This window comes from Macaca mulatta, chromosome 2 (assembly GCF_049350105.2).
Source record: "Macaca mulatta isolate MMU2019108-1 chromosome 2, T2T-MMU8v2.0, whole genome shotgun sequence".
NCBI lineage: Eukaryota > Metazoa > Chordata > Mammalia > Primates > Cercopithecidae > Macaca > Macaca mulatta.
The window spans coordinates 117438779-117465166 of NC_133407.1; the positions used below are offsets into that span (position 1 = coordinate 117438779).

Sequence of the window (26388 nt, forward strand, 5' to 3'; positions counted from 1 at the left end):
CCCCAGGAGTCTTGGGCATGTGGGTCTTGGGTCACTGGTTTTGACTTTAGGGCTTTGTTACAGGTATGTGACCAAGGGGAAAATGTGCGTGACAACACTAGAGGTAGGGGTGAAGCCAGAAAGAAGGGAAGTTTTGGTGGAAGTAGGAGTCATGGTGAGATTTAGCTCTGATGCACGGTGTAAACTTTCTGAGCCTCTTGTTTTTCCTCAGCTGACTCCGTATTTTCCTACTTGTGGCAGCGACTGCATCCGACATAAAGGAACGGTTGTGCTCTGCCCACAAACAGGTGTCCCTTTCCCTCTGGATAACAGTAAGTGCTCAGTCACTTCAACCAGATGATCAAAGTGGCTCAGGACACACAGTCATGGCCCCCCACTCAGTATGTGGAAGGGTGTGTATGTGGGTAGTGCAAGGGGTCCCTGCCTGTGTACACTGAACTGAGGTGCAGAGAAAGCTAACAGTGCTGTCCCAGAGAACCTAGAATCTGAGTAAGAACAGGTTTTATTTGTAAAACCACTCATGACTCTTTATAAAGCAGGATACACAAAAGGGAAAAAAAATACACGGTGCAAAATGGATGTTCTGAGTGCCACAAGGATCTGCTGAAAAAAGTCAAAGGTGTACGATGACTGGGTATATATGAGAATGAATATTTCACCGTATTCTGATTCTCTTACCAGTCTCCGTGGCCCAGGATAAGCTGTTGGTATGGTCACACAGCCAACATTTGGATAACAAATGAGGAATAATGGCACCGCCTCACTGGTGCCTGAGAACAGCATGTTTGGGAAAATGTCTCTGGAGTTAGAGATGTGTTAGCTTTTTCATTACAGATGGAGAAATACAATGTTTACACAACAGACCAGGGGTGGGGTCAAAAGTTGGAAGGCGTCATTAGACTCAGCCAAATGAAGTGAAGACAACCCAGGTGCCTGGCAGTCCTGACTCGTGCGTGGGCAAAGCCTTATAGATTCCTGGGCACTCTGTGCCTGAGCTTACCTGATGTTTCTGTGAGGCGGGTGGCACTACCCTCCATGTATGTCAGTCTAACAAGATGACCTGTAAAAATGCCATCTATACGTGCTACGTATGTAAGCAGTTGTACCGAGAATAACATTAATTCCTTAAAGAACAAAAAAAAATCTGGACAGAAACCCTAGTTCCTACTGTGAAAATGCCTGTGCATATCAGGAGAAAGCCAGAGATTTTAGGACTGTTCTTAATATCCTAGGTCCCATATCCCTTTTGAGAATCTAATGCAAGACCTACACACTCTAGGGAAAAAGATATGATTGGCAGACTCTCTAAAGAGCTTCTGACTGATGGTTTTAAAGGCATCTAAACCTCTACAAAGTTGCTGGGCGCGATGACGCATGCCTGTAATCCCAGCTACTTGGGAGGCTGAGGCAGCATTGCTTGAACCTGGGAGGCAGAGGCTGCAGTGAGCCGAGACTGTGCCACTGCACTCCAACCTGGGCGGCAAAGCGAGACTCTGTCTCAAAACTAAAAAATAATAAAAAATAAATAAACCTCTACAAAGTATACAAAGTCTTAGTTTTTCAATAAGAGATACGTGTGGATTTGTTTTCCAAAGGTGAATAAGCTTTGTTTTCTCCAGACAGAAGCAAGCCGGGAGGCTGGCTGCCTCTCCTCCTGCCATCTCTGCTGGTGGTGACATGGGTACTGGTGGCAGGGATCTATCTAATGTGGAGGCACGGTAAGGGTTATAATTATTTAAAGACATCCTCATAAGGAAATAACATTTTGAATTTTTTTTTAAAGAAGATTCCTCTGGAGGCAGTCACATGTTGGCGTTTCCCTGAGTTAGATAGCATTTATGTAATACCTTCAAGTGCTCCTACGGAGACTGATACGAGCATCACTGGATTACACATGCCAGGTGAAAGTAGGGTCAGGACTTCCAGATCTTCTGACTGTCCCATTTTTACCAGTACTGAAATGGGCAAAAGATGGCTGATAACAAATTACACTTTACTTGTGATGGTTACTCTATGCTAGTTCCTGTTTTTTAGAAAACAGTTCTTCTGAGGTGTAAGAAAAGCTTTCGCTTGGATTCATACACAGTTGACCCTTGAACAACAGGTTTGGACTGCACAGAGCCACTTACACCTGGAGTTTTTCAATACATACACTGGAAAATTTTTTGGAGATTTGTATCAATTTGAAAAAAAAACTCAGATGAATTTATTTTTCAACTAAAATATTGAAAGAAATTAAGAAAAAGGTATGTCATAAATGCAGAAAATGTATGCAGATCCTAGTCTACTTTATAATTTGCTACCATACCAATAGTTAACTATTTTAACTATTAAAAGTTAAAAATTTATCAAAACTTGGCCAGGCGCGGTGGCTCAAGCCTGTAATCCCAGCACTTTGGGAGGCCGAGGCGGGCGGATCACGAGGTCAGGAGATCGAGACCATCCTGGCTAACACGGTGAAACCGTGTCTCTACTAAAAAAAAATACAAAAAACTAGCCGGGCGAGGTGGCAGGCGCCTGTAGTCCCAGCTACTCGGGGGGCTGAGGCAGGAGAATGGCGTAAACCCGGGAGGCGGAGCTTGCAGTGAGCTGAGATCTGGCCACTGCGCTCCAGCCTGGGCGATAGAGTGAGACTCCATCTCAAAAAAAAAAAAAAATTATCAAAACTTAAACACACACATACCAACTGTACACGGCACCATTCACAGTTGAGACAAACATAAGCATAAAGATGTGGTATTAAATTGTAACTGCATACCATTAACTGCAGTGCGCACTGTCCTGCTGTTAATAATTTCCTAGCCACCTCCTGTTGCTACTGCAGTGAGCTCAAGTGTTGCGAGTATCCACTTAAAACACCATGTGATGCTAATCATCTCCAAACGAGCAGTTTGTCTCTCCAGTAAATTACATATCACAGTAGAAAGTATCTCCAGTGGTTCTCTTGTATTTTTCGTGTTTAGTGCAATATTGTAAACCTTTAATAACACCTTAGGACCCATACCAAGTGCCACTAGTAATGCTGGAAGTGCTCCCAAGAAACAACATCATGAAAAAAAGAAAAAAAACTTTTTTCTTCCACCACAAGAAAAAAAGCCAAATTGCTTGATATGTACCATAAATGGAGGGTCTGTAGCTGTGATTGGTCACCATTTCAAGATAAATGAATCCAGCATAAGGACCATAGTGAAAAAAGAAAAAAATTAATGAAGCCATCACTATAGCTACACCAGCAGGCATGAAAACCTTGCACATTTTGCAGAATACCTTTTAATCCTGTATTGAAAATGTAGCTTTTATGTGGGTGCAGGATTGCTATAAGAAAGGCATAACTGTAGACTCAAATATGATTTGAGAAAAAGCAAAGTCATTATATGACAACTTAAAGCAAAAGGAAGGTGAAGCATCTAAAGCTGGAGAATTTAATGCCACTAAAGGATGGTTTGATAATTTTAAAAAGTGGGTTGGCTTAAAAACTGTCAAGATAACAGGAGAAGCAGCTTCTGCTGACCAAGAGGCAGCAGATGAGTTCCCAGATGCCATTAAGAAAATCACTGAGGAGAGCCGGGCGCGGTGGCTCACGCCTGTAATCCCAGCACTTTGGGAGGCCGAGGCGGGTGGATCACAAGGTCAGGAGATCGAGACCATGGTGAAACCCCATCTCTACTAAAAATAGAAAAAATTAGCCAGGCGCGGTGGCGGGCGCCTGTAGTCCCAGCTACTCGGGAGGCTGAGGCAGGAGAATGGCGTAAACCCGGGAGGCGGAGCTTGCAGTGAGCTGAGATTGCGCCACTGCACTCCAGACCGAGACTCCGTCTCAAAAAAAAAAAAAAAAAAAAAAGAAAATCACTGAGGAGAAAGGATACCTGCCTGAACAGGTTTTCGGTGCAGATGAAAGTGTCCTCTTCTGGGAAAAAAATGCTACAAAGGACATTGATTAGTAAGGAAGAGAAGCATGCATCAGGATTTAAGGCAGGAAGGGACAGGCTAACTGGACTGCTTTGTGCAAATGCAGTTGAGTTTATGATCAGGACTGGCCTTATCTATAAAGCTGCTAACCCCCTGGCCTTGAAGGGAAAAGATAAACACCAGCTGCCAATCTTTTGATTGTACAATAAGGAGGCCTGGACATTGAGAAAACTTTTTTCTGGATTGGTTCCAATGATACTTTGTCCCTATAGTCACAAGTACCTTCCCAGGAAAGGATTGCCTTTTAAAGTTCTTTTGATATTGGACAATGCCCCCAGCCACCCAGAACCCCACAAGTTCAACACCAAAGTCCTCAGAGTGGTCTCCTTGCCCCCAAACACGTCATCATTTGGCCTCTAGATTGGGAGCCATAAGGACCTTCAAGGCTTATTACACACAGTACTTTATGGAAAGGATTGTCAACACTATGGAAGAGAACCCCAACAGAGAGAACAACATGGAAGTCTGGAAGGATTACATCACTGAAGATGCCATCATTGTGACAGAACAAGCCATGAAAGCCATCAAGCCCGAAACAATAAATTCCTGCAAGAGAAAACTGTCCAGATGATGTGCATGACTTCACAGGATTTACAACACAGCCAATCAAGGAAATCACGAAAGAGATTGTAGATGTGGCAAAAAAGGTGGGGGGTGAAGGGTTTCAAGATGTGGATCTCGGAGAAATTCAAGAGCTAACAGATAACCACACTAGAGGAACGAAGAGAAGAGCAGCAGCGCCAGAAAACAAATTGACATTAAACAATCTCGCAGGTTTCTGATCAGTCAAGACTGCTTTTCACTTCTTTTATAACACAGACCCTTCTATGATACAAGCATTAAACCTAAAGCAAATGGTGGAGGAAGGATTGGTACCATATACAAATATTTTTAGAAAAATGAAAAAGCAAAAAGTCAGAAATGATGATGTATTTCTGTAGTTACACTGAGGCGCCCACCTCTCCAGCCTCGTCTTCCACCTCTTCTGCCTCTGCCACCCCTAAGTCAGCAAGACTAACCCCGTTCTCCTCTTCCTAGTCAGCCTACTCAACTTGAAGATGGCAAGGATAAAGACCTTTCTGATGGTCCACTTCCATTTAATGAATTAGTAAATATCTTTTCGCCTCATGATTTTCTTCCATTTTTTTCTCTAGCTTAATTATAATACAGCACATAATACATATAACATGCAAAATATGTGTTAATTGGCTGTTTGTGTTACTGGCAAGGCTTCCAATCAACAGTAGGCTATTAGAAGTTAAGTTGTGGGAAAATCAAAGGTTATAGGAGATTTTCAACTGCATGCAGGGTCAGTGCCACTCCCCGCCATGTTGTTCAAGGGTCAGCTGTACTCTCTGAGGACTTTACCAGCTTTAAAACATGGAGTATTTGAATACAGAAACCAGAGCATTTACATACTCTGCTCGAGGCAGAGCTATTAAAAAAACTTCTCCTCCTCTTCTCCATACCTAGAAAAGGAAATACAAATGCATCCTTTGAGTCATTTGTGATGTTGTAACTAGAATGAGATTAACTCCATGCTCTAAGCTAAGAAAGCCACGGGGCACTTGGACCTCAGGAATACTTACAACATTTAGGGATGCTGTCTGACCTGTATTCATTATAGTAGTTTCAAACATGGTTTCTGTTTTATAGCACCATATAGGGCAGAATTCCAGGTAAGTTCCAGGGGCTGAAAAGGGGTGCCACTTAACTTTGGGGACTGTAAAGAAACTACTACCTGCAGGTAGAAGACAGTACAAGCAACTACTGAATTGACCCAACTCAAAATGTGAAGTGCAGAGGCCAAGTGTCCCTGTTCATATACAGCACTAAAAGTACTGAGGTTACAATCACCCACCTCAAACAAAGTATCCTTTTTTTTTTTTCCCCCTTGTTCTTGAGACAGGGTCTCACTCTGTTGCCCAGGCTGGAGTGGAATGGCATGATCTTGGCTCACTGCAACCTCCGCCTCCTGGGCTCAAGTGATCCTCCCACCTTAGCCTCCTGAGTAGCTGGGACCACAGGTGCATGCCATCAAGCCCAGCTAATTTTTGTACTTTTTGTAGAGATGGAGTTTCGCCATGTTGCCCTGGCTGGTCTGGAACTCCTGGACTCAAGTGATCTACCAGCCTTGGCTTCTCAAAGTGCTGGGATTACTGGTGTGAGCCACCAAACCTGGCCAACAAAATATCTTAAACCTAAAGTTTCTATGAATTTATTTGAAAAGAGAAGGCGGTCGGGCGCGGTGGCTCAAGCCTGTAATCCCAGCACTTTGGGAGGCCGAGATGGGCGGATCACGAGGTCAGGAGATCGAGATCATCCTGGCCTAACACAGTGAAACCCCGTCTCTACTAAAAAGTACAAAAAACGAGCCGGGCGAGGTGGCGGGCGCATGTAGTCCCAGCTACTCAGGAGGCTGAGGCAGGAGAATGGCGTAAACCCGGGAGGCGGAGCTTGCAGTGAGCCAAGATTGCACCACTGCACTCCAGCCTGGGCAACAGAGCGAGACTCCGTCTCAAAAAAAAAAAAAAAAAAAAGAGAAGGCTTGGTTGAGAGGATTGTTTTAGTGAGAGGGACTTAGAAAATACTGCTTTTAAAATAAGTATGGGGAAAAGAGAGAGAGATCAGACTGTTACTGTGTCTATATAGAAAGAAGTAGACATAAGAGACTCCATTTTGTCCTGTATTTGAGATGCTGTTAATCTGTGACCCTACCCCCAACCTTGTCCTTGCAAGAGACACGTGCTGTGGTGACTCAAGGTTTAAGGGATTTTGGGCTGTGCAGGGCGTGCTTTGTTAAACAAGTGCCTGAAGGCAGTATGCTTGTGAAAAGTCATCGCCATTCTCTTAATCTCAAATTCCCAGGGACACATACACTGCCAAAGGTCACACACTGCCAAAGGTCGCAGGGACCTCTGCCTAGGAAGGCTAGGTATTGTCCAAGGTTTCTCCCCATGTAATAGTCTGAAATATGGCCTCGTGGGAAGGGAAAGACCTGATCGTCCCCCAGCCTGACACCCGTGAAGGGTCTGTGCTGAGGACTAGTATAAGAGGAAAGAAGGCCTCTTGGCAGTTGAGATAGAGAAAAGCATCTGTCTCCTGCCCGTCCCTGGGCAATGGAACATCTCGGTGTAAAACCTTACTGTATGTTCTGTTTACTGAGAAAGGAGAAAACCGCCTTAGGGCTGAAGGTGGGACGTGCTAGCGGCAGTGCTGCTCTTTATGCACTAAAAAGGTTTATGGAGATGTTTGCATATGCATATCAAGGCATATCCTTAAACTTATTCAATGTCACAGAGATCTTTATTCATATGTCTTACTGCTGACCTCCCTACCATGATCCTATTATCCCGCCACTTCCCTTTTTCTAAGATGGTAAAGATAATGATCAATAAATACTGAGGGAACTCAGAGACCGGTGCTGGCGTGGGTCCTCTATATGCTGAGCACCAGTCCCCTGGGCCCACTTTTTCTTTCCCTATACTTTGTCTCTGTGTCTCATTTCTTTTCTTAAGTCTCTCGTTCCACCTAACAAGAAACGCCCACAGGTGTGGAGGGGCAGGCCACCCCTTCAAATAAGGTTTAAAAAGTTAAGGTTTAAGCATCAGTGTGTTTCAGGTGATGTGTTCAAAAGGAACATCAGGATGTTTTTCCTTGCTGTCACTAAGGAGGCCCTTGGTGCTCAGCTGACATTCTCTAACAAGGGTTCATTTGTCAGGGATGGTTTACAGAGTGAAAGCCTGCTGTTTACTGTTCACAGATAACAAATGCTTTTCTCCCCTGACAGAAAGGAACAAGATGACTTCCTTTTCTACCACCACACTACTGCCCCCCATTAAGGTTCTTGTGGTTTACCCATCTGAAATATGTTTCCATCACACAATTTGTTACTTCACTGAATTTCTTCAAAACCATTGCAGAAGTGAGGTCATCCTTGAAAAGTGGCAGAAAAAGAAAATAGCAGAGATGGGTCCAGTGCAGTGGCTTGCCACTCAAAAGAAGGCAGCAGACAAAGTTGTCTTCCTTCTTTCCAATGACGTCAACAGTGTTTGCGATGGTACCTGTGCCAAGAGTGAGGGCAGTCCCAGTGAGAACTCTCAAGACCTCTTCCCCCTTGCCTTTAACCTTTTCTGCAGTGATCTAAGAAGCCAGACTCATCTGCACAAATATGTGGTGGTCTACTTTAGAGAGACTGATACCAAAGACAATTATAATGCTCTCAGTGTCTGCCCCAAGTACCACCTCATGAAGGATGCCACTGCTTTCTGTGCAGAACTTCTCCACGTCAAGCAGCAGGTGTCAGCAGGAAAAAGATCGCAAGCCTGCCACAATGGCTGCTGCTCCTTGTAGCCCACCCATGAGAAGCAAGAGACCTTAAAGGCTTCCTACCCCACCAATTACAAGGAAAAAACGTGTGATAATCCTGAAGCTTACTATGCAGCCTACAAATAGCCTTAGTAATTAAAACATTTTATGCCAATAAAATTTTCAAATACTGCTAACTGATGTAGCATTAACTAAAGAAACTACATTTACAACTTCAAAGCTAGATTAGTTTTATACATAGAAATCAATTAGTTTTAATTGAAAACTATAACCATTTTGATAATGCAACAATAAAGTATCTTCCAGCCAAACATCTAGTCTTGCATAGTCCATGCATTGCAATGTACACAGAACTGTTTAGCTAATATTCTACATTTAATTAATGAATACCGAATCTAAGAACCCCTCACTGGTTCACTCAATAGCATCTTAGGTGAAAAACTTTCTATTACGTGCAAAAAATCATGGTTTTTAAGATAACAAAAGTAGGCAATAAACAAGCTGAACCCACCTTTACTGAACCAGATGATCTAGTATATGTGTAACCACTTGTATTTAGTGTTTGCATAAGACTCCCCCTCTACAAACTAGATTCATATCTTGATTCTTGTACAGGTGCCTTTTAACATGAACACCAAAATACATTACCCACAAACTTGTCTACTTTTGCCTAAAGTTACCTATTAGAGGTCACTGTCTTAGTTAAATGAAAATAATTCTTAAGTTGAAAGCCCTCTTGAAGTAACCTTTTTATAAATCAGTTATTATAATGGTTTACTTAAATAAAAAACAGGGCTGGGTGCAATGGCTCATGCCTCCAATGCCAGCACTTTGGCAAGGCCAAGGCAAAAGGATCACTCAAGACCAGACTAGGTCACAAAGCGAGACCTCCATCTCTACAAAAGATTTTAAAAATTAGCTGAGTGTGATGGTGTGAGCCTGTGGTCCCAGCTACTAGGGAGGCTGAGGTGGGAGGATCACTTGAGCCCTGGAGGTCAAGGGTGCAGTAAATGGTGATTGTGCCACTGCACTCCATCCTAGGTGACAGCGAGACCCTGTCTAAAACAAACAAACAAATGAAAAAACCCCCACAGAATGACAGAACACAAAAGATGGTGCATTTTGTCTTCCAACTTTTTACTCTTCTAAAAGCATCTTTAATTTTTTTTTTTTTTTTTGAGACGGAGTCTCCCTCTCTCAACCAGGCTGGAGTGCAGTGGCGCTCTCTTGGCTCACCATAAGCTCCACCTCCCGGGTTCATGCCATTCTCTTGCCGAAGCCTCCCGAGTAGCTGGGACTACAGGCGCCCGCCACCACGCCAGCTAATTTTTTGTATTTTTAGTAGAGATGGGGTTTCACTGTCTTAGCCAGGATGGTCTTGATCGCCTGACCTCATGATCCGCCCGCCTGGGCCTCCCAAAGTGCTGGGATTACAGGTGTAAGCCTGGCCTAAAAGCATCTTTTTCTTAATGCAGAGGTTACATTATATTAGCATATATGTTTTTTTCTGGGAATGCTTATTTCACACAGCACAATACTGAATCTTCTCTGGAATGTGGATCAATTTCAGATGGATGACTATTAAAATGTGTATATTTGCAGATTACCCTTAAAGGGCCACCTCATGCCTTCTAATTTATGTCTTAAGGATAAAAAATCAAAATGAAGCATAAAATAAAAACTGTGTCCAGCTTTACAAGTGGACACTTAGTAATGGCTGAGGCAATATGTTTAATGTAGCAAATTTCACTTATTTGTCATGATCAGTTTCCACAGTGCTTGTAAGTGCTGGTAGCAGAAGATGGACATGGTTGAGGTCAAACTTGGACCAGAAACCAACTTCCTTTGAATCAGCTCTACCAGTTATAAGAGCAATATGCTGTTAGGTGAAGAACTATTTAACAAGAAATGCATTATGTTTTGTTTTGTTTTTCTGAGACGGAGTCTTGCTCTGTCGCCAAGGCTGGAGTGCAGTGGCGGGATCTCGGCTGCAAGCTCCGCCTCCTGGGTTCACACCATTCTCCTGCCTCAGCCTCCCGAGTAGCTGGGACTACAGGCACCCACCACCACGGCTAATTTATTGCATTTTTAGTAGAGATGGGGTTTCACCATGTTAGCCAGGATGGTCTCGATCTCCTGACCTCGTGATCCACCCGCCTCGGCTGCCCAAAGCGCTGGGATTACAGGCGTGAGCCACCGCGCCCAGCCCAGATACATTATGTTTTTGAAAACAGGCAGCTGATACGAAATTGCATCGAAACACCCCAGAAACATAAATGACATCAATATTCTATAATGTTGTTAACACATTTAAAAAATAAAACATACAATTTTCAAATTGAAGGCACACATCCCAGTTGGTACTGGCAAGTTTAAACTATTTTTAATACTGGTAGACTCTTCATTTGTAACCTACTGAGCAGTTACAGAGGGTACTCCCATTGATACAAAATGCTCTAGTACCGGCATTTCTCCACATCCAGAGATTTTTCTGTATTCCATTCTGATTTCCATCTCTTACCTGTTCCCTGCTTTTGTCCTTCCGTCTCACCCCCATCTCCAGCCTTGATAAGCGAGATGGCGGAAGCAGGTGCCTAGGAGGAAGCAGCAGGAAGCAGCATTTTCCCACTCCTCCCAGAGCGCTGGGCTCCCAGACTGTGTTCCTGTCTCTGGACAATGCCTTCTCTTCCTCCTGGGCTCAGAGGGTTTCACTAGAGCCTGGACCACCAGTGGTAATAGCTGTATTATTTAGATTTTGCTTCAGGATGCTCAGAGGTTAATGTCAACTAATCATACTGAACATCATGAACTCCAGAAGCTTTCACTTAATCCTTCAGGTAAAGGAAAATTGGGGCTTGATGACTAAGTTTGTAGTATTAATAACTACATCAGTCACCATTATCAGTATAACACAAGAACTCTAAATTATACCCAAATCATTTCTATTTAGCTTTAGGAAGAAAACAAGATTTCCTTTTCAGCATTTGTTCTGTTTTGGCCAAATAAAAACTGTTTTCTTTCTTCCTCCAAGCTCACCCTAGGGCATGTCAGATAACAAAAGCTAGTCTGCCCAGCCTTCCATCTTTACCTTTGGAAATCGAGACTTGAATGGGTCCCATTCTTTTTCTGTAATCCAACAGAAAATGAAAAAAACCAAAAACCACCAAAACTTTTTCCCCCTATTTGGGATTCTAAAAGGACATATGAGTCATATCATAAGTGCATTTAACTCAGACAACTTTAGATCCTAATGAAATACTAGACAAGAGAGAGAATGGCATGAGTGGACAGTTCTCCCTCGTCACACACTACCCCTCATGGTTTTATGAGGCTGCCTGCTGATGAGATTCAACGAGCCAACTTAAATGAAGGGCTTCACCACATGAGAAACTTCAATAGCAATGTCTACATCACTGGGGAGTTTATGAGACCCTGAGAGAGGGCAAGAGAGTTTACAACTGAAGAGTAAGTTCCTATTTATTCTCAAATGCCCTGACCAAACTGCTCAAAAGCAGTTTATAATTTCAAACCAGTATCATGTCCTCAACATAAAGTTCAAATTCATTTACTGTCCATGACACTTAAGCATCTAGGCCAATAAATTACAATACATATATTCTGTAAGAGTCTTTTATACCAAGAAGCTTGTTTTTGGTCTTCAGCAGTGACATTTCCTCCCCATTCACCACACAAACGCAGCCCGCTCTCGTAACATGCGGACACCAAAGCGCTGCCACTCTCGCTGATAAATCCACAGTTCCTGTGTTGTATCCAAACAAGCCAACACTGCCCCTCCTTTCCATGCAATCAGTCGGGGGTCCATGTCCTAGAAAAGGGATGAAGACATTTTAGCCTAATCACATAAGATACATACTCAATCATTTACTTGAATATGGGGCCGAGAAAAATCCCTGCTGAGTCAATACCTAGTAAGCCAGGCTTTCAACCTGTATTAAAGACAGTAGTACTTATGAACTACAGGCATCTTTCTCTTTCAATAGCCAAGAAAACTTTTAAATTTTTATAACTAAAGATTCTATTATTTACTACTATTGCACAAATACTGTTTACCCTGTACACAGGAACATATACAAATGACTTATTTATTTCGAAGTTTGAATGGAATAAATAGATCCCCACAATCCCTCCCTCAGGATTAAAAAGAAATAGGAACATTTCCAGAAATTGTTAGTGACATTTAATAAAACACACAAAATCTATTTATAAATTCCTGGGTTTATCTTTCAAGATAGTTCAAACCAAAAAGATCCTTAAATATCATCTGGTCCAGGGACCAGAAGTAGATCCTTCATATAAAAAAGAGATTAAAATGGAGCTGTTCTGGCTGGCAGGGCTTGAGAGCAGTCTGTCCTCCCCTTGCCCAACAAAGGTGGAATTCAGTCATGCTAGTTTGGGAAGCGCGGCAGGGGAAAGCAGCAGAAATCCAGTACCTTAGGCCAGAGCACCTTCCACCACATCTATGGCTTGCTGAAATTAACTTTCCCACTTGCCCTAAGCCCTCAAGAACTCCTCAGACACAAGCCCATGCCTCCTGGGATCTGATCTGTCCACGTACAAGGCTGGTTTCATTTGTATACAGTCCAACTTGCAGAATAAAACAACCTACCTTAGGCCTTGTGATCACATCCACATTTTCAATAATTCGCCTGAACGATGGTGGCATTTTGTTGAGAATTCTGTGCTGCAGAAATTCTTGAGCTTTATGAAACATCAAACCACCTCCCACCACTAGGATGGAGCTGTACATCTTCTTTTTGGTATCATCGGATGCTGAAAAGACAGTGACATCCTCCATGCTTTTCTCTCCACATCCATAATTCTAGGCCAAGCCACTAACACCTCTTGCTTGGGCAAGTGCAATAGCCTTCTCAAAGATTTCCCTCCAGCCCACCCTCCACACTGCAGCCAGGGGAACCCTACAAAACACAAATGTAGGCGTGTTGCCACGCCACTGAATCCTACTTGCAGGATTAGGATCAAAATTTTTAGCAGTCTGAGTGTGGTGGCTCACGCCTGTAATCCCAGAACTATGGGAGGCCAAGGCGGGTGGATCACCAGGTCAGGAGTTCGAAACCAGCCTGGCCAACATAGTGAAACCCCGTCCCTACTAAAAAGACAAAAATTAGCTGGGAATGGTAGTGTGTGCGCCTATAGTCCCAGCTACTTGGGAGGCTGAAGCAGGAGAATCACTTGAACCCAGGAGGCAGAGGTTATGGTGAGCCGAGATCACGCCATTGCACTCCAGCCTGAGCAAGAGTGAGACTCTGTCTGAAAATAAATAAATAAATAAAATATTTAAAGGGACCCACAAGATCCACTATGGGTGGTCCTCACCCGCTTCTCTAGCTTCATCCTCACACTCTGCTTCCCAGCCACATTGATCTTCACAGGCTTCTTCCTCTACCCCATCTGTTACTGCTAACTGACCCCTTTCATCATCCTTTACGTCTCTCTCAAGGGCCACCTTCCTCAAGGAAGCTTTCCCTGCCTCCCACCTTCCATACCATCCCCTAGGGAATAAAGATTCTATGTGAAATTCCTCAAATTATTACACAAATGTGAAATTACCACTAGCAGGTGCTACAAAGTTGAGCTAAAGGATACTGACTGCTCAACAGTACCCTGCCAGTGGTAATTCCACATTTGTGTAATAATTTGACTTATTTTGGCTTCTTCCACTAGGGTATAAACCCATCCTACCTCATTAATGTATTCCCAACACCTGGCAATGCAAGTCAAGTAGGCGCTTAACTGTTTTTCATTGAATATGTTACACTGCGCAAGTATATCCTAGACTGAACTAATTTATTTAACTGCTATCTTGTTTCACTGTTATCTCCCGGTCTCCCCAGATGTGCTTACAACAGCAGTCTATGCTATGAAGGATGGCTTTATCCAGGCCCAGGGCTTTCCCTTCAAACAGCGAGATGGCAGTCTTCCTGGACATCAGTGCAGTGAGGGCCTCCTCGGAATCGTTGCCAGCCATCAGGCCATCTCCCTGTGAGGACCCCAAATCTACTTCTTGGGAATGGAGTCTTTCTGGAAGATCAGAGGACTGGCCACGAAGATCTCCTTCAAATCCAATAGGTTTGGATGCAGACTTTCGGTCAGCAGTAGCTTTTGCAGACTTTAAATCAAAAGGACAATCAAGTAGGTGGTATTACTACAACAGAACACTGTTGATGTTGTCTAGCTAGATCCCTCCCTACCCTACTACTATGCACTAGTATAAAACAAAAGTCACGCAGCAATACAACAACTGCCCAGCACCCATTCCCAGGTAACAGGAATGAGAGACGGTGCACAGATAAAGATGCTCTGACCATTCCAAAGCAGGGTAGCTGCCAGTAGGCAGGTTGGCTCTCAGAACTGTATCATCACTGGTTAGATTTAAAAACTGAAAAACCAGTGCAGACAGACTTTATTCCCCGCGCCCTGAGTTTTTAAATGGAGTATTCCAGTGGGATTCATGGGCCATGACTGTTAAGGAATTCTTACTTTCAGATCCTATCAGTCCACCTCATGTTTGCCTCTGGGGAGGAACAAAGACTAGAAAATCTAGTCTCCATCATGAGCTGGTGCTGTTTCATTAGCAGACAAGACCTTTAATTTGTGCGCCTGTACCAGACATCGTATTACGGGGATCCGCTTTCAACAAAGGAATTCAGCTCTTTGGCTATACCATGCATCTTTCACAAAATTAAGTAACAGGTGAGATTTTAATGAAAATACTGCTGAAAAAATATTCAGAAGTAGATAATGTAAGTAAATGATACACACCAAAAGGAAAGTGTCATTAACTTTTAAATGTATGGACTAGCATTCAGAAAATTAATGTTTGCTGAATAGAGAAATCTGTCTTCCAGATTTTAAACTCAGACTTCAGTTGATCTACAATTCTAAAAGCTATATCAGTGTTATGCTGGAAGATAGAACTGATTACAATGGCCTATTAACGCTGGACAAAGGCCTATTAACGCTGGACAAATTTCTCCTTCAGGGACAAAACTCTCTCTTCTCCTACCAGAATTGCTACGGACCTGTTCTTGTTTGCTCTGTGTGGCCAGCAGGTAATGTTCATCGTGAGGATCCTCAGGATCGCCCTGAGATCTGTGCTGCAAAGTCGTCATTTTCTGTCCAACAATTCCAAAAGTTGCGGGGTAGAATAAAGCCATTGGAGCCTGTGCATGGAAGGAAAAGAGTGATCAACAAAAGATACTGCCTCCTGAAAAAAACTGATCCACTAAACACTGTTCTTCTAAAAACAAAACTGGCAGATCAGATTCTCTAAGTTAGACTAGGCAATCTTCTCTTTTGGGAGTGGCATTATTTCTCTGGTGTACCACAGGCCAGAAAACTCACTCATCATCCAACTAGATGGGTGATATGACACCATATGAGAGAAATCTCAAAACAAATATAAAGTACTTCATAATCTACTTCATAATTTCCTAAAAAGAATGCTACCTTTCTCTCTAATTAACAACTCCTCATACAGGGGCTAACTAGAAAGATGTTTTTCTATACCAGTGGCTTAAATGTTGGTTTAGTGGATAATCTACAATCAGTTGACATTCTGATCTCACAATGTTTCCAGCAAGTGCATATTCTCTCAGTGTGACTGAACCTGGATAACTTTCATTCTACCCATGGAAACAGACACCTATAAGTTACCTGGAGTTTTTCATCTCCTAATCGAAACTGGTAAAGCAGGGCAGGAGAATCAGGATGTCGAATCTGAAACTCATGGTCCTGAAGCCCAGAGATGTCCTGATTCCAGGAAAAGATGCTGTCAGTGAATCAGTAAGAATGCATGTAAACTCTTCAAATTATGCTTCAGCCTCACCATCATCTAAATATCACCTATAAAAAGGACAACCTACAGCTTTGTACCACTCTCACTATAACTTAAAATAGGAATTCAGCTATACTTTGTTCCTCTATCTAAAATTTCTGGAATTTCTACTGTTTGCATTATTTGTTTTCTCCATTATCAATATACATTAGTACAAACAATGACCCAAATCAATAAGCAAATTCCCTCAGTAACTGGGAAATTTACAGTATTTTTATGTTTCCCTAATTTTTTAAAATTTAGTACCTGAAAAAAGTAAAAACAAGTCTCAAACAAAAAAAGGATACCAATCCATATATAGCAATGATTAAACATTGTTTGCAATATTAAGAAAGTGCTTCAAATTATAACATTTAACAAAATGTCTGTACTTACATATTTACCTACTATCCTCCTTACACCTAAAGGTTTATCTTCACCTTTTATCGAGACAGAGAAATTTGCTAAACTCTGTTTCCTAAAAAAATCAAACTGTTTTCCAGAGCCTGAGACACACCCTCACTGCTTAGACCTTAGCAAAAAAACCCAAAAAACTTTCACTCCTTAAGGGCTTTCTCCTCAAGGCTTTATCTTGGGTTGAAAAAGGCAGTATAATGCTGATACTTTATTTTTTTATTTATTTTTTTTGAGACGGAGTCTCACTTTGTCGCCCAGGCTGGAGTGCAGTGGCGCAATCTCAGCTTACTGTAAGCTCCGCCTCCCGGGTTCACGCCCTTCTCCTGCCTCAGTCTCCTGAGTAGCTGGGACTACAGGCGCCCGCCACCGCGCCTGGCTAATTTTTTGTATTTTTAGTACAGACAGGGTTTCACCGTGTTAGCCAGGATGGTTTCAATCTCCTGACCTCGTGATCCGCCCACCTTGGCCTCCCAAAGTGCTGGGATTACAGGTGTGAGCCACCGCGCCCAGCCAATGCTGTTACATTTTTAAGTATCTTTTAAATCTCTTAACTTTGTCCTAGAAACAAAAATAATCAGCAATATTGATTCTGCTCCCACCTGATCTAAATGACAAAAAGTTTCTTTAAGGTGTTGCAGAAGAAGACAATCCATTTTATTTGTTAACTGGCATTCTCTGTAAGGGAACCCAGCTCGCTGCATTAGCCAGTAAAAACATCTTGACACATCAGATCCTCCATATGCCAGACAAAGCCTAAAGTTAAGAGAAAAGGGTAGATGATTAATCTGTTGGTTAAGAAGGTGCAAAAGGTGTTTGAAGAAATCCATTAAAGGCTGGGCATGGTGGTTCCTGCCTGTAATCCCAGCACTTTGGGAGGCCAAGATGGGCAGATCATTTGAGGCGAGGAGTTCAAGACCAGCTGGCCAATATGGCGAAACCCTATCTCTACTAAAAATACAAAAATTAGCCAGGCATGGTGATGCACACCTGTAATCCCAGCTACGTGGGAGGCTGAGGCACAAGACTTGCTTGAACACGGGAGGCGGAGGTTGCAGTGAGCCAAGAGATCACGCCACTGCACTCCAGCCTGGATTCTATCTAAAAAAAACACAAAAAAACAAACAAAAATGTCCATTAAACACAGTGATATATAGCAAGTTTCAAGAAATGTATGTTGAATGGACAGAATGAATGGATGGAAGGGAGAAAAGGAACTTTAGCAAAAACCAGTGGGGGGCACCTAAAGTAGTCATGATGTTTGAAAATGTATCTGAGAAACCCAATACTCACTATTAAATCCAGCTCACTTCCCAGTCAATATGTGTTTATCATATGACAGTTGTTTGGAGGTCTACACTCACTGGCATATAAGGCAACAATGACAATACAAGACAAACTTATGAGAGAACAGTTTAGAGAAAGCTGTCTACTAAGAAGGTTTCTACAATTTGGGAAGACAGCTGCTATATTATTTTATTGGTAGGAAACGTGGGTCCAGCATTTTCTCCACACTTTGAGACCCAGTGGCACTGGATATTCTAACAACAGATGAGCCAAAATAAAATGGATTTTAGAAGGTACTAGAACTTGGGGTGGGAGGCAGCAGATGATCCTTTCTCATGGACAATTTAAGCCCTCTTTTAAAGACTCAAACTGCCTAATGTGGAGGACGGGAAGAATGAAAGCATCCTGAGGGGCAGCAAGAAGCCATCTCTGGAGCACAAAATGCTTCAGAGAGCCCACACCTGCATTACCTGAGTGTGCTCACATATGTCAGGCTTGCCTAAAGAAGGACAAGCTGCAAATCTGGTCCTGATAGTAATTTTCTTTACCTGTCTATCATCATAAAGTTACTCACCCACAGAACACCACTATGACAAAAAAATGCAGATATTCAAAACACTAGCCAGATAGTTCAGATTGAAAAAGCCGATTTTCTCCTACATGACTTGCCGAAATAAAGCTCTGCTATAAGGGTGTGATTAGTAGCTCTGTGCCAAACCACAGCTAAAGACATGAAGCTACCGTTTACATTTCCTCTATGGGAAAGCACATAAAACATACCAGGACTTTCAGGGGCTGCTGATGTAAATCCGTATTAAGAAGTTCCAATGGGAAGGGTAAAATGATTCGTTTTCGCCTTGCTGGAATTTGCACTTCCATAATCTTGCTGGTTTCCTATGCAGACTTTTGAATATATGGTTATCTTATAATTTTTAACCTGTGATTTTTTATTATTTACAGTTGAACAGATTATGAGGGAAGAGGGAACAGGGAATGCCACCTTCCAAGTTCCTCACCGAGTATTCCGATGAGACACCCCATCCTCCACACAGCATACGCTTGTCTTCTGGTCCCCAACGTCTACAATACACGTGCTGCTTAAGCCACTGCCATAGGTGGCACACACAGACTCCTGATGGACCACGATCCCTGGGGGGAAAAAAAAAAAAGGCAGAGTAGTGATCAGCTGTAGAGCAGCAAAGATCCCAAAACAGATAATCAACTGAAGTGGGGAGCCTAGGGACTTCTGGGCAGGGTATCTGAGGAACACTGATCCTTTCAGAATAAGCATTTAAATAAGTCGGGCACAGTGGCTCACGCCTGCCATCCCAACACTTTGGGAGGCTGAAGCGGGCGGATCACGAGGTCAGGAGATCGAGACCATCCTGGCTAACACAGTGAAACCCCATCTCTACCAAAAAATACAAAAAATTAGCCGGGTGTGGTGGCGGGCGCCTGTAGTCCCAGCTAATCAGGAGGCTGAGGCAGGAGAATGGCGTGAATCCGGGAGGCGGAGCTTGCAGTAAGCCAAGATAGCGCCACTGCACTACAGCCTGGGTGACAGAGTGAGACTCCATCTCAAAATAAATAAATAAATAAATAAATCCATAAATTAGATTAACTCTGTCATTAAAGAAAGAAAATTCCATTTAAAATAGGTTTCACTGGGATATCAGACATACCTGAAAAGCCCATCTTCATTAGTATCATATTCACTAGTTCCTTCACATGCTGTTTATTATAGATATCAGGAATTAACAAGATACATCTATAATACTAAAAAGAAGAACAAAGATAAAAGGGTTAACACTCGAGTCTCGTCAGGTCAAATTCACCACTTCTTTTTAGAGAGACTTCCCTTCAAAGGAGTAGCAGCTACGGTTACACACCCAGAATAAAAGCTCAAACCTCTGTATTATCCTATGGGTTTTATAAAGAAATAAAAAATGCTCAAGTGTTTTTTTTCCTTGAAATTATTAAAAACTTGTAAAATGAAAAATAAGACAACTGATGTGTCAGTAAGGTCCAAAGAGAAGACAAAAATAAGCAAGCTTGCTGATTTGAGTAATAGAGACACCAAAGAAACAGAGAAAGAATAAAAGCACTAGAAGGGAATTAACTGAAAAAGAAAAGACATCCTCAAGCCACTAAGATCCTCACCCTGAAGGCCAAGAATGCATCAAGAAGGACACTATATTACAAACAACTCGGTAATGTGTACTTTCATTGACCAAGAATCTTAAAAACAATCCAAATTAACTGAGAATTTTAACTTACCTTTAAATCTTTCAGTGGGATTTCCAAGTATTTTTGTATCGCATGAGACCATATTACTTCAATATCTGCCAGAACAGCTGTAAGAGAGCCCCCAGGGCCTGGATGAATATTTAACTGACCTCTTCTGATAGGCCAGTGAATATTGTAACAGTCCAGTGGATTAACATACAAGGCCTAGAAAAGAAGGAGGGAGATGAGTACTTTGTTAAAACTTTCCTCTCAAGGTTTTCTGGATTCATATCCAAAAATCTAACTAACGTTTGCTGAATGTGAGAAATGTTGAGAGTGATATAGGAGTCGGTGGGACTATCTGGTACTCAAAGTAGGGTTATAGAGTGCTAGGAAATGACTAGGACTCAGTGGCAACGTAAGTGAATTTTAGGAGGAGGATCAGGTTCCCCTTCTTCCATTCTTAGTGTAAAGAAGTTTCTTACCTCCTCTCCTACTAAATACTCAGGGTGATGAGATGTGTTTGTCCACTTATTTCCCGAACAGTGATCTAAAATTGCAGGTCGCATCTGCTTATTGTAAGAGCGTGCCTGAAAAGAAAAACCATCAGAAAATTATCTCAATTTATTCAAGGCAGGGGCAACATAAGGGTCTCCTTTTCTTTTCTCTCCCACACTAGATACATTGGCAAATTTTAATCACAAATATTTGGCAAAATACATCAACTTGCCTACCCCCACCTCATAGATTATGTGGCTTGCCTAAGCATTTGTAACACTGACTCGGGTATTCTGTAAGTAGTTACGGGGGGTTTTCTTCCTTTATAAGGAACTCCCATCTTGTATTTGCATAGTGATACAGGAAGAACATGTGAATGGTATTATGATACAAATAGTGGTGATAAAAGAATAAATCTGAAGAGTTGATCGAACCTGTTCAGGGGACACAGGAATGCGTCTTGTACCATTGGACATCTTTTTAGACCATATTGCTTGATCCACCATTTTAAGGCCATTTTGTCTTTGTTCATTACTTTCTGGTTTCTGGGGGGGGGAAAATGAAAGATGAGCAGTACAAAGGATTTAATGAGAAGAGAAAGCAATTCAAAAACTACTAATTTAATCCAATCTTTGGAAATGCTCCTTTATCAACAAGTAGCATTTCCTTAATCTTTATCACATGTACTACTCTTAAGAATTCCCTCCAGCCTGGGCAACATGGCAAAACACCATCTCTACAAAAAATACAAGAAATTAGCTGGGTGTGGTGGCACAGGCCTGTGGTCCCAGCTACTTGGGAGACTAAGGCGAGAGGACTGCTTGAGCCCAGGAGGTGGAGGGTGCAATGAGCCGAGGTCACACCACTGCACTCCAGCCTGAAGAACAGAGCAAGACCCTGTCTCAAGACAAGAAAAAAAGAATTCCCAGGAATCTTTTATAAGTCAAAAGCAGCCGTCGCTATAAAACAACTATATGCTAAATTTTCAAGTGATTTTTCATAAAATTTCTCACAGCACTAATCAAAGCATACCTACTTCATGTTTACAAAGTATTTCAGAAACTCTTCCATACAATTATATGATTCTTATGTTTATAATTTTGACAATGTCACATTCCTTCATATGTTGATCAGCAAGTGTTCTCATTATAGTATAAAGAAAATGTCCATAAATATCTTTACAGAAATGTTTTTTGATTTTTATTTCTTAAACGTATTTCCTAAAGTAGAATTACAAGATCCAAAGATAAATAATGAAGTATAGACTCTTATATCAGCAAGTTATATTTAAACTTACAACTGAACTTACATAGGGTCTGCTAGTTACACTAAAAAATGGAACCCTAAGGCCTACTATCAGAATTAAAGAAACTTTACATTCCCAAAACTATCCTTGACTTAAAACTTCAAAGTAAAATGTGGATTATGATGTAACATATAGATTTATCACTGATCACAAAGAATTTTCCTGATAATCACCATCTGTAACATAAGATAAAGTTGATTCTTACTGCAAGAAAAATTTTTTTTTGCCTTGAAATTATGGGTAATCTAAGACCATAAGTGCTTATTGTAACAATCTAATTTGCTAATGGATTGAAATAGTATCTCTTTCAGATACTTAATATGGCTTAACCACTAAGTTTAAGCCTGTTAACAAGGACCTGAATGTATCACTTTAAGTGAGTGATGATTCTGTGTCTTCCGTTATAGAACACCTTCATCAACACTCAATTCACCCTGAAAGACTTACTTTTGTTGTAACTAATTCTTTATATCTCAAGTCACTAGCTCTGATGAAAAATGAGTGACATTATTATTTTAAAACACAGCAAAGCTATGAAGACATTTCTTTAAGATTCTGATGTACTTAAGTGTCTACGCCCTCCCAGGGAAACAGCCTTAGGCTTTCTCTCCAGGTCATTTTTGACTTACATTTAGTCCCTCCCTTAGAAGCCAACTGTCCTTGTATAGGGGTTGCCCTTGTTGTTTGTGTCTTCGCGCAATGACATGAGGAATGCTGGCAGGAAGAGTGTCTGTGGCTCGACCAATCCTTAAAGTTGTTGAACCTGGATGTATGACAATGATGAAGTTGCTCTGGATTTGCTGCAGATATAAAACATAGATGTGTGACCCTCGTAAATAATATGCCGGTAACAAAGTTAAACAACATACACATAACAAGCTAAACTAAGAAGCTGACTCAAAGGTATCAAAATAATTCAGTAAACAGAGTTCTTTGAGAAGTATCCAATTACTGCTCTCTACCTAAACACAAACTTATTATGTTCCCTTGACGTGAGTCATAGTACATAGCTTGACAAATATTTGTTTAAATGAATGAAACAAAAATTATCCACGACAAATTAACATACAGTTCCTGAGCATTTATGTGACTGAAGAAACATTGCTATAGAATCCGGGCCCAGGCTCTGAATTCACAGATCTGTCTGCAAATTCAGACTGCCACTTCCTTGCTCTGAATGAAGTTCCCACAGTTCACCAGTTACTGTGAGGATTAAATGAGTTATACGTGTAACTCAGAGCTGGGCCACCGGAAGCATTCGAGGAATGTTGACTTTTACTATAGTAAAGCCTTTCAACGTGATCCACTGCCTTCACAAGAAGTCAGACTCTGTGGCTTACATGACCCTCATGATATGGCCCCCGCTATGATCTCCAGTCCCCTTCCTTAACTCCGGACACCCTAATCTACCGCTGGGCCTCCAACACTTCACATCCTCTGTTGGCACAAGTCTCTTCCACACTGTTCTTCTTTCCTGAGATTCCCTCCTCCCTCTGGTTAGCTCCTAATCACCTTCAGGACTCTAAACAGATGTCACCTCACCTCCTTTGAAGAAACCCTCCCTGACTGTCGGGGATGGAGGAGGTACTTGCTTGAGTGCCCAATACTGCCCTCTGCACAAGCCCATTCCATGCCATGCTCTGATACCTGCTGTCCTATCTCCAAGTGTGAGCTCTCCCCTCCTAATCACCCCCACCCAGAGTAGGAGAATCCTAGAGGGAAGCATCTGGCAAGGCCCTTACAGACCATCCAGTCAGCCTTCTCAACTAGCTGGATGGAGAAACCAGGCCTGTCCAACAGTAATGGCCACTCTGGGCTTGCCGTGTGCCAGGCACTGTCATAGTAGTGATAGCTAACTAGTAGCTGCCCTATGTGAGCACTTATGTGAATTGTACACTGCCTGTGCCCGTTTTCCTACGTGAATGCTGTTTTAGTTACTGATCAGTAAGGTTTTGTGTGCGTGCATACGTCTGAGGTCCTTTGCCAGGCATGCTACTGCAAATAATTTTTTCTGGTTAGTTTGGTCTAATCGTGTTGTTTTTGATACACAAGCTCTTAATATATATTTAGACAAATGTCCACCATTTCCTTGCTTGAAATGACTTCCATTATCTGAGATTTCTTAACAAAGGAAAAAGCCTGGACGCCGAACTATCTCTTAACAAGTACAGGCTGACGCTCCCAGTGAGTCAGCCTGGTGCTAAACTCTATCTGCCACCATTGAACCCTCACGGCAACCTGCGAGGCGGCTGGTATCACCGTGGTCGTTTTATGGTCGGGAAGCTGAGGCCACAGCCCGGGCCGCAGGGCACACAGCCAGCCGGTAGGGCGTGCGGAGGGACGCAGCGGTGTCCCTGCGGGGGCTCCGCCTGGCTCCTGGCGCTCCGCGCCTCCTAGCCCTCCACGTCCCGGCGCGCCACGACCCGGAAAGGAACGACCACTTCCGCACTCCCCACCAGGGGTTGGGCCTGCAGGGAGAACTCGAAGCCTCCAGCCGCCTCCCGCCCCCTGCCCGGCAGCGGAGGACCCAAGCAAGGGTAAAGAGTTCTAACCCAGACCGGTCCCGAGCCGCACCTCCTGCAGCGACTCCGGCACCAGCGCGGGCACGATGGGCCGCTTCACGCCCCGCTGCTCCTTCTCCTTCTCTCCGCCCTTCTCCTTCCCGTTCTCCGCGTCACCCTTCTCAGCCTGGGTCATCGTGGCCGCCAACACCCACCAACCTCTCGCTTCAGCTCCGCAGCCACGACTGCCGGGACAGAAGGGCCATCGCGCAGGCGCACGGCCGGGTGCCCACAGTCAAGATGGCCGCCGCGGAGTCGTCCCGGAGGGCTCCGGAAGGCGAGGGCGGGGCTGCCCGGCGCTGGGGCTGGGGGCGGGGTGTCCTTGTGGATTGACTGGGTGGGGTGTTTCTGTGATTAGTCCTGACTCTGTAGGGTGCGAGCAACATAGTACACGTAGCTTTTTGAGCGCCTAGTGGGGGTCGGCTGATAACCCGCAACTTATTTCGTCCTCACAGACGTCTCTTCTCCTGGATTCCCAGATACTGTATGTACTCTTAATTTTTCTCATATGTCCTCATGTTCAGTCCAACCTCTAATGTTGGGGTTAGGTCTTTTCTAGACACACTCCTTGGGTGACTATCCAGTTTCCTGGCTTTAACAATGAATACGACTCCCAAATATATATATATCCAGGCTGAACCTCTCACAGAGATTCGGATTGATAACCAGTGCCTACTTGGTCTCTCCATCTGGATTGCCTACAAGGCACTGCAAACTTAAATATGTTCAAAATGTAACTCTTGATTCCCTCCCCTCTCACTTTCACCATATCAGTAAATGTCATTTTGATTCTTCACTTGTCAACAGCTTCTACATCCAATCCATCAGTAAATCCTGCAGTCTCTAAAATAGATCTTGAATTCATCCACTTCTCCATGCCCGTGCCACTACCTAGCCCAAGCCACTTTCATCTCACCTGGATGACAACATCAGCCTCTTAACTCGAATTCCTTGTCCTGTCCCCCTATATCTGTTCTTATATAGTTGCCCACATGTTGTTTTAAAATATGTAGTTAATGCTATGTACCCAGCACTCCACTAAGACTTATCTCAAAAATTAGATGTCACTCATGCTTTAAACTCTAATGGTTTCCCTTTGCTCAAGGAACAGAATCTAAACAAACCACCACCTAAAGACCATATCTAGTTATTGCTGTGTTTCTAATTTCACCTCACACCACTCTCCCCATTCCTTGGCATTTCCAGCTACACTTGTTTTATCTTTCTCAGACACGCCAAGCCCTTCCCGTCATCGGGCTGTTGCACTTGCTGTTCATTTTGCCTTGGATGCTCTTCCCTCAGCTGTCTCATTCTCGCGTCTGAACTCAAATGTCACCTCAGGCCTTCTGCAGTTATCCTCTCACCATCCTATGCCCTTTGAAGCATGAAGCATTAGTCTGTAATTATCATGCCTGCTCACTTACTGTCTTCCACACTAGAATGTAAGCTCCGTGAGACTTTGCCAGTTATCTTCAGTACATGGTAGGTGCCCAATAAGCATGTGATGACTAAATACTAAATAAAGAACTCTTTGGTAAAAATGTAATCCATTTTACAGGTGAGTGAAGTGGGATAAAATGGCATAACTCACTCAAGATCATAAGCTATTGAGTAGCAAAGATAAGAGTTAAGCACAAGTACTCAAGAACCTGTGTTTTACACTCTCTCTGAAGTGCAAAGAACACCTGAATGTCAAATGCAGCCAGGACTCTGGGATAAGACCCGAGAAACAAGTCCTGCAGCAGCAGTGCTAGGAGACAGAAGAGGACCATGGTTCGCATGCTCAGGAAAAGCCATCAGTAACAACAATCAGCCACCTACTGAGACTCTGCCATGGTCTCCCCACTATAAAGTGGAGGTTTAATAATGCCTCTACCATTCACTGGCAATACAATCTAGGAAGCTGCAAAACTTTACTGAACCCTTGCATGTGTCTGTATAAT

General features: G+C 42.9%; 2 protein-coding genes across 11 annotated transcripts in view; one reads left to right on the forward strand and one right to left on the reverse strand.

The window, feature by feature from the left end:
- IL17RB (interleukin 17 receptor B) overlaps window positions 1-8609 on the forward strand; it is a 20640-nt gene extending 12031 nt beyond the window's left edge. For all 7 annotated transcript variants that reach the window (XM_001082504.5, XM_015130683.3, XM_077993168.1 and 4 more), the window contains 3 exons: window positions 212-311; window positions 1620-1718; window positions 7760-8609. In XM_001082504.5, the coding sequence (XP_001082504.2) occupies window positions 212-311; window positions 1620-1718; window positions 7760-8322 (762 nt within the window). In that variant the 3' untranslated portion in view covers window positions 8323-8609. The remainder of the gene's footprint in view (window positions 1-211; window positions 312-1619; window positions 1719-7759) is intronic.
- On the reverse strand, window positions 7257-24632 carry ACTR8 (actin related protein 8). 4 transcript variants are annotated; one of them, XM_077993164.1, is made up of 14 exons: window positions 24459-24632; window positions 22514-22684; window positions 21013-21123; window positions 20566-20670; window positions 20132-20305; window positions 19537-19630; window positions 18871-19003; window positions 17170-17323; window positions 15994-16089; window positions 15360-15500; window positions 14182-14446; window positions 12926-13089; window positions 11936-12124; window positions 7257-8033 (listed from the first exon to the last, which is right to left on the reverse strand). In XM_077993164.1, the coding sequence occupies exons 1-13, from the start codon at window positions 24579-24581 to the stop codon at window positions 11981-11983; spliced, it is 1875 nt and encodes a 624-aa protein (XP_077849290.1). In that variant the 5' UTR covers window positions 24582-24632; the 3' UTR covers window positions 7257-8033; window positions 11936-11980. The 4 variants fall into 4 exon arrangements, with proteins under 4 accessions (XP_077849290.1, XP_014986167.1, XP_014986168.1 ...); XM_015130681.3 differs by lacking the exon at window positions 7257-8033 and having other exon boundaries at window positions 10576-12124; XM_015130682.3 differs by lacking the exons at window positions 7257-8033; window positions 24459-24632 and adding an exon at window positions 24123-24352 and having other exon boundaries at window positions 10576-12124.
- Between the last annotated feature and the right edge of the window lie 1756 nt (window positions 24633-26388).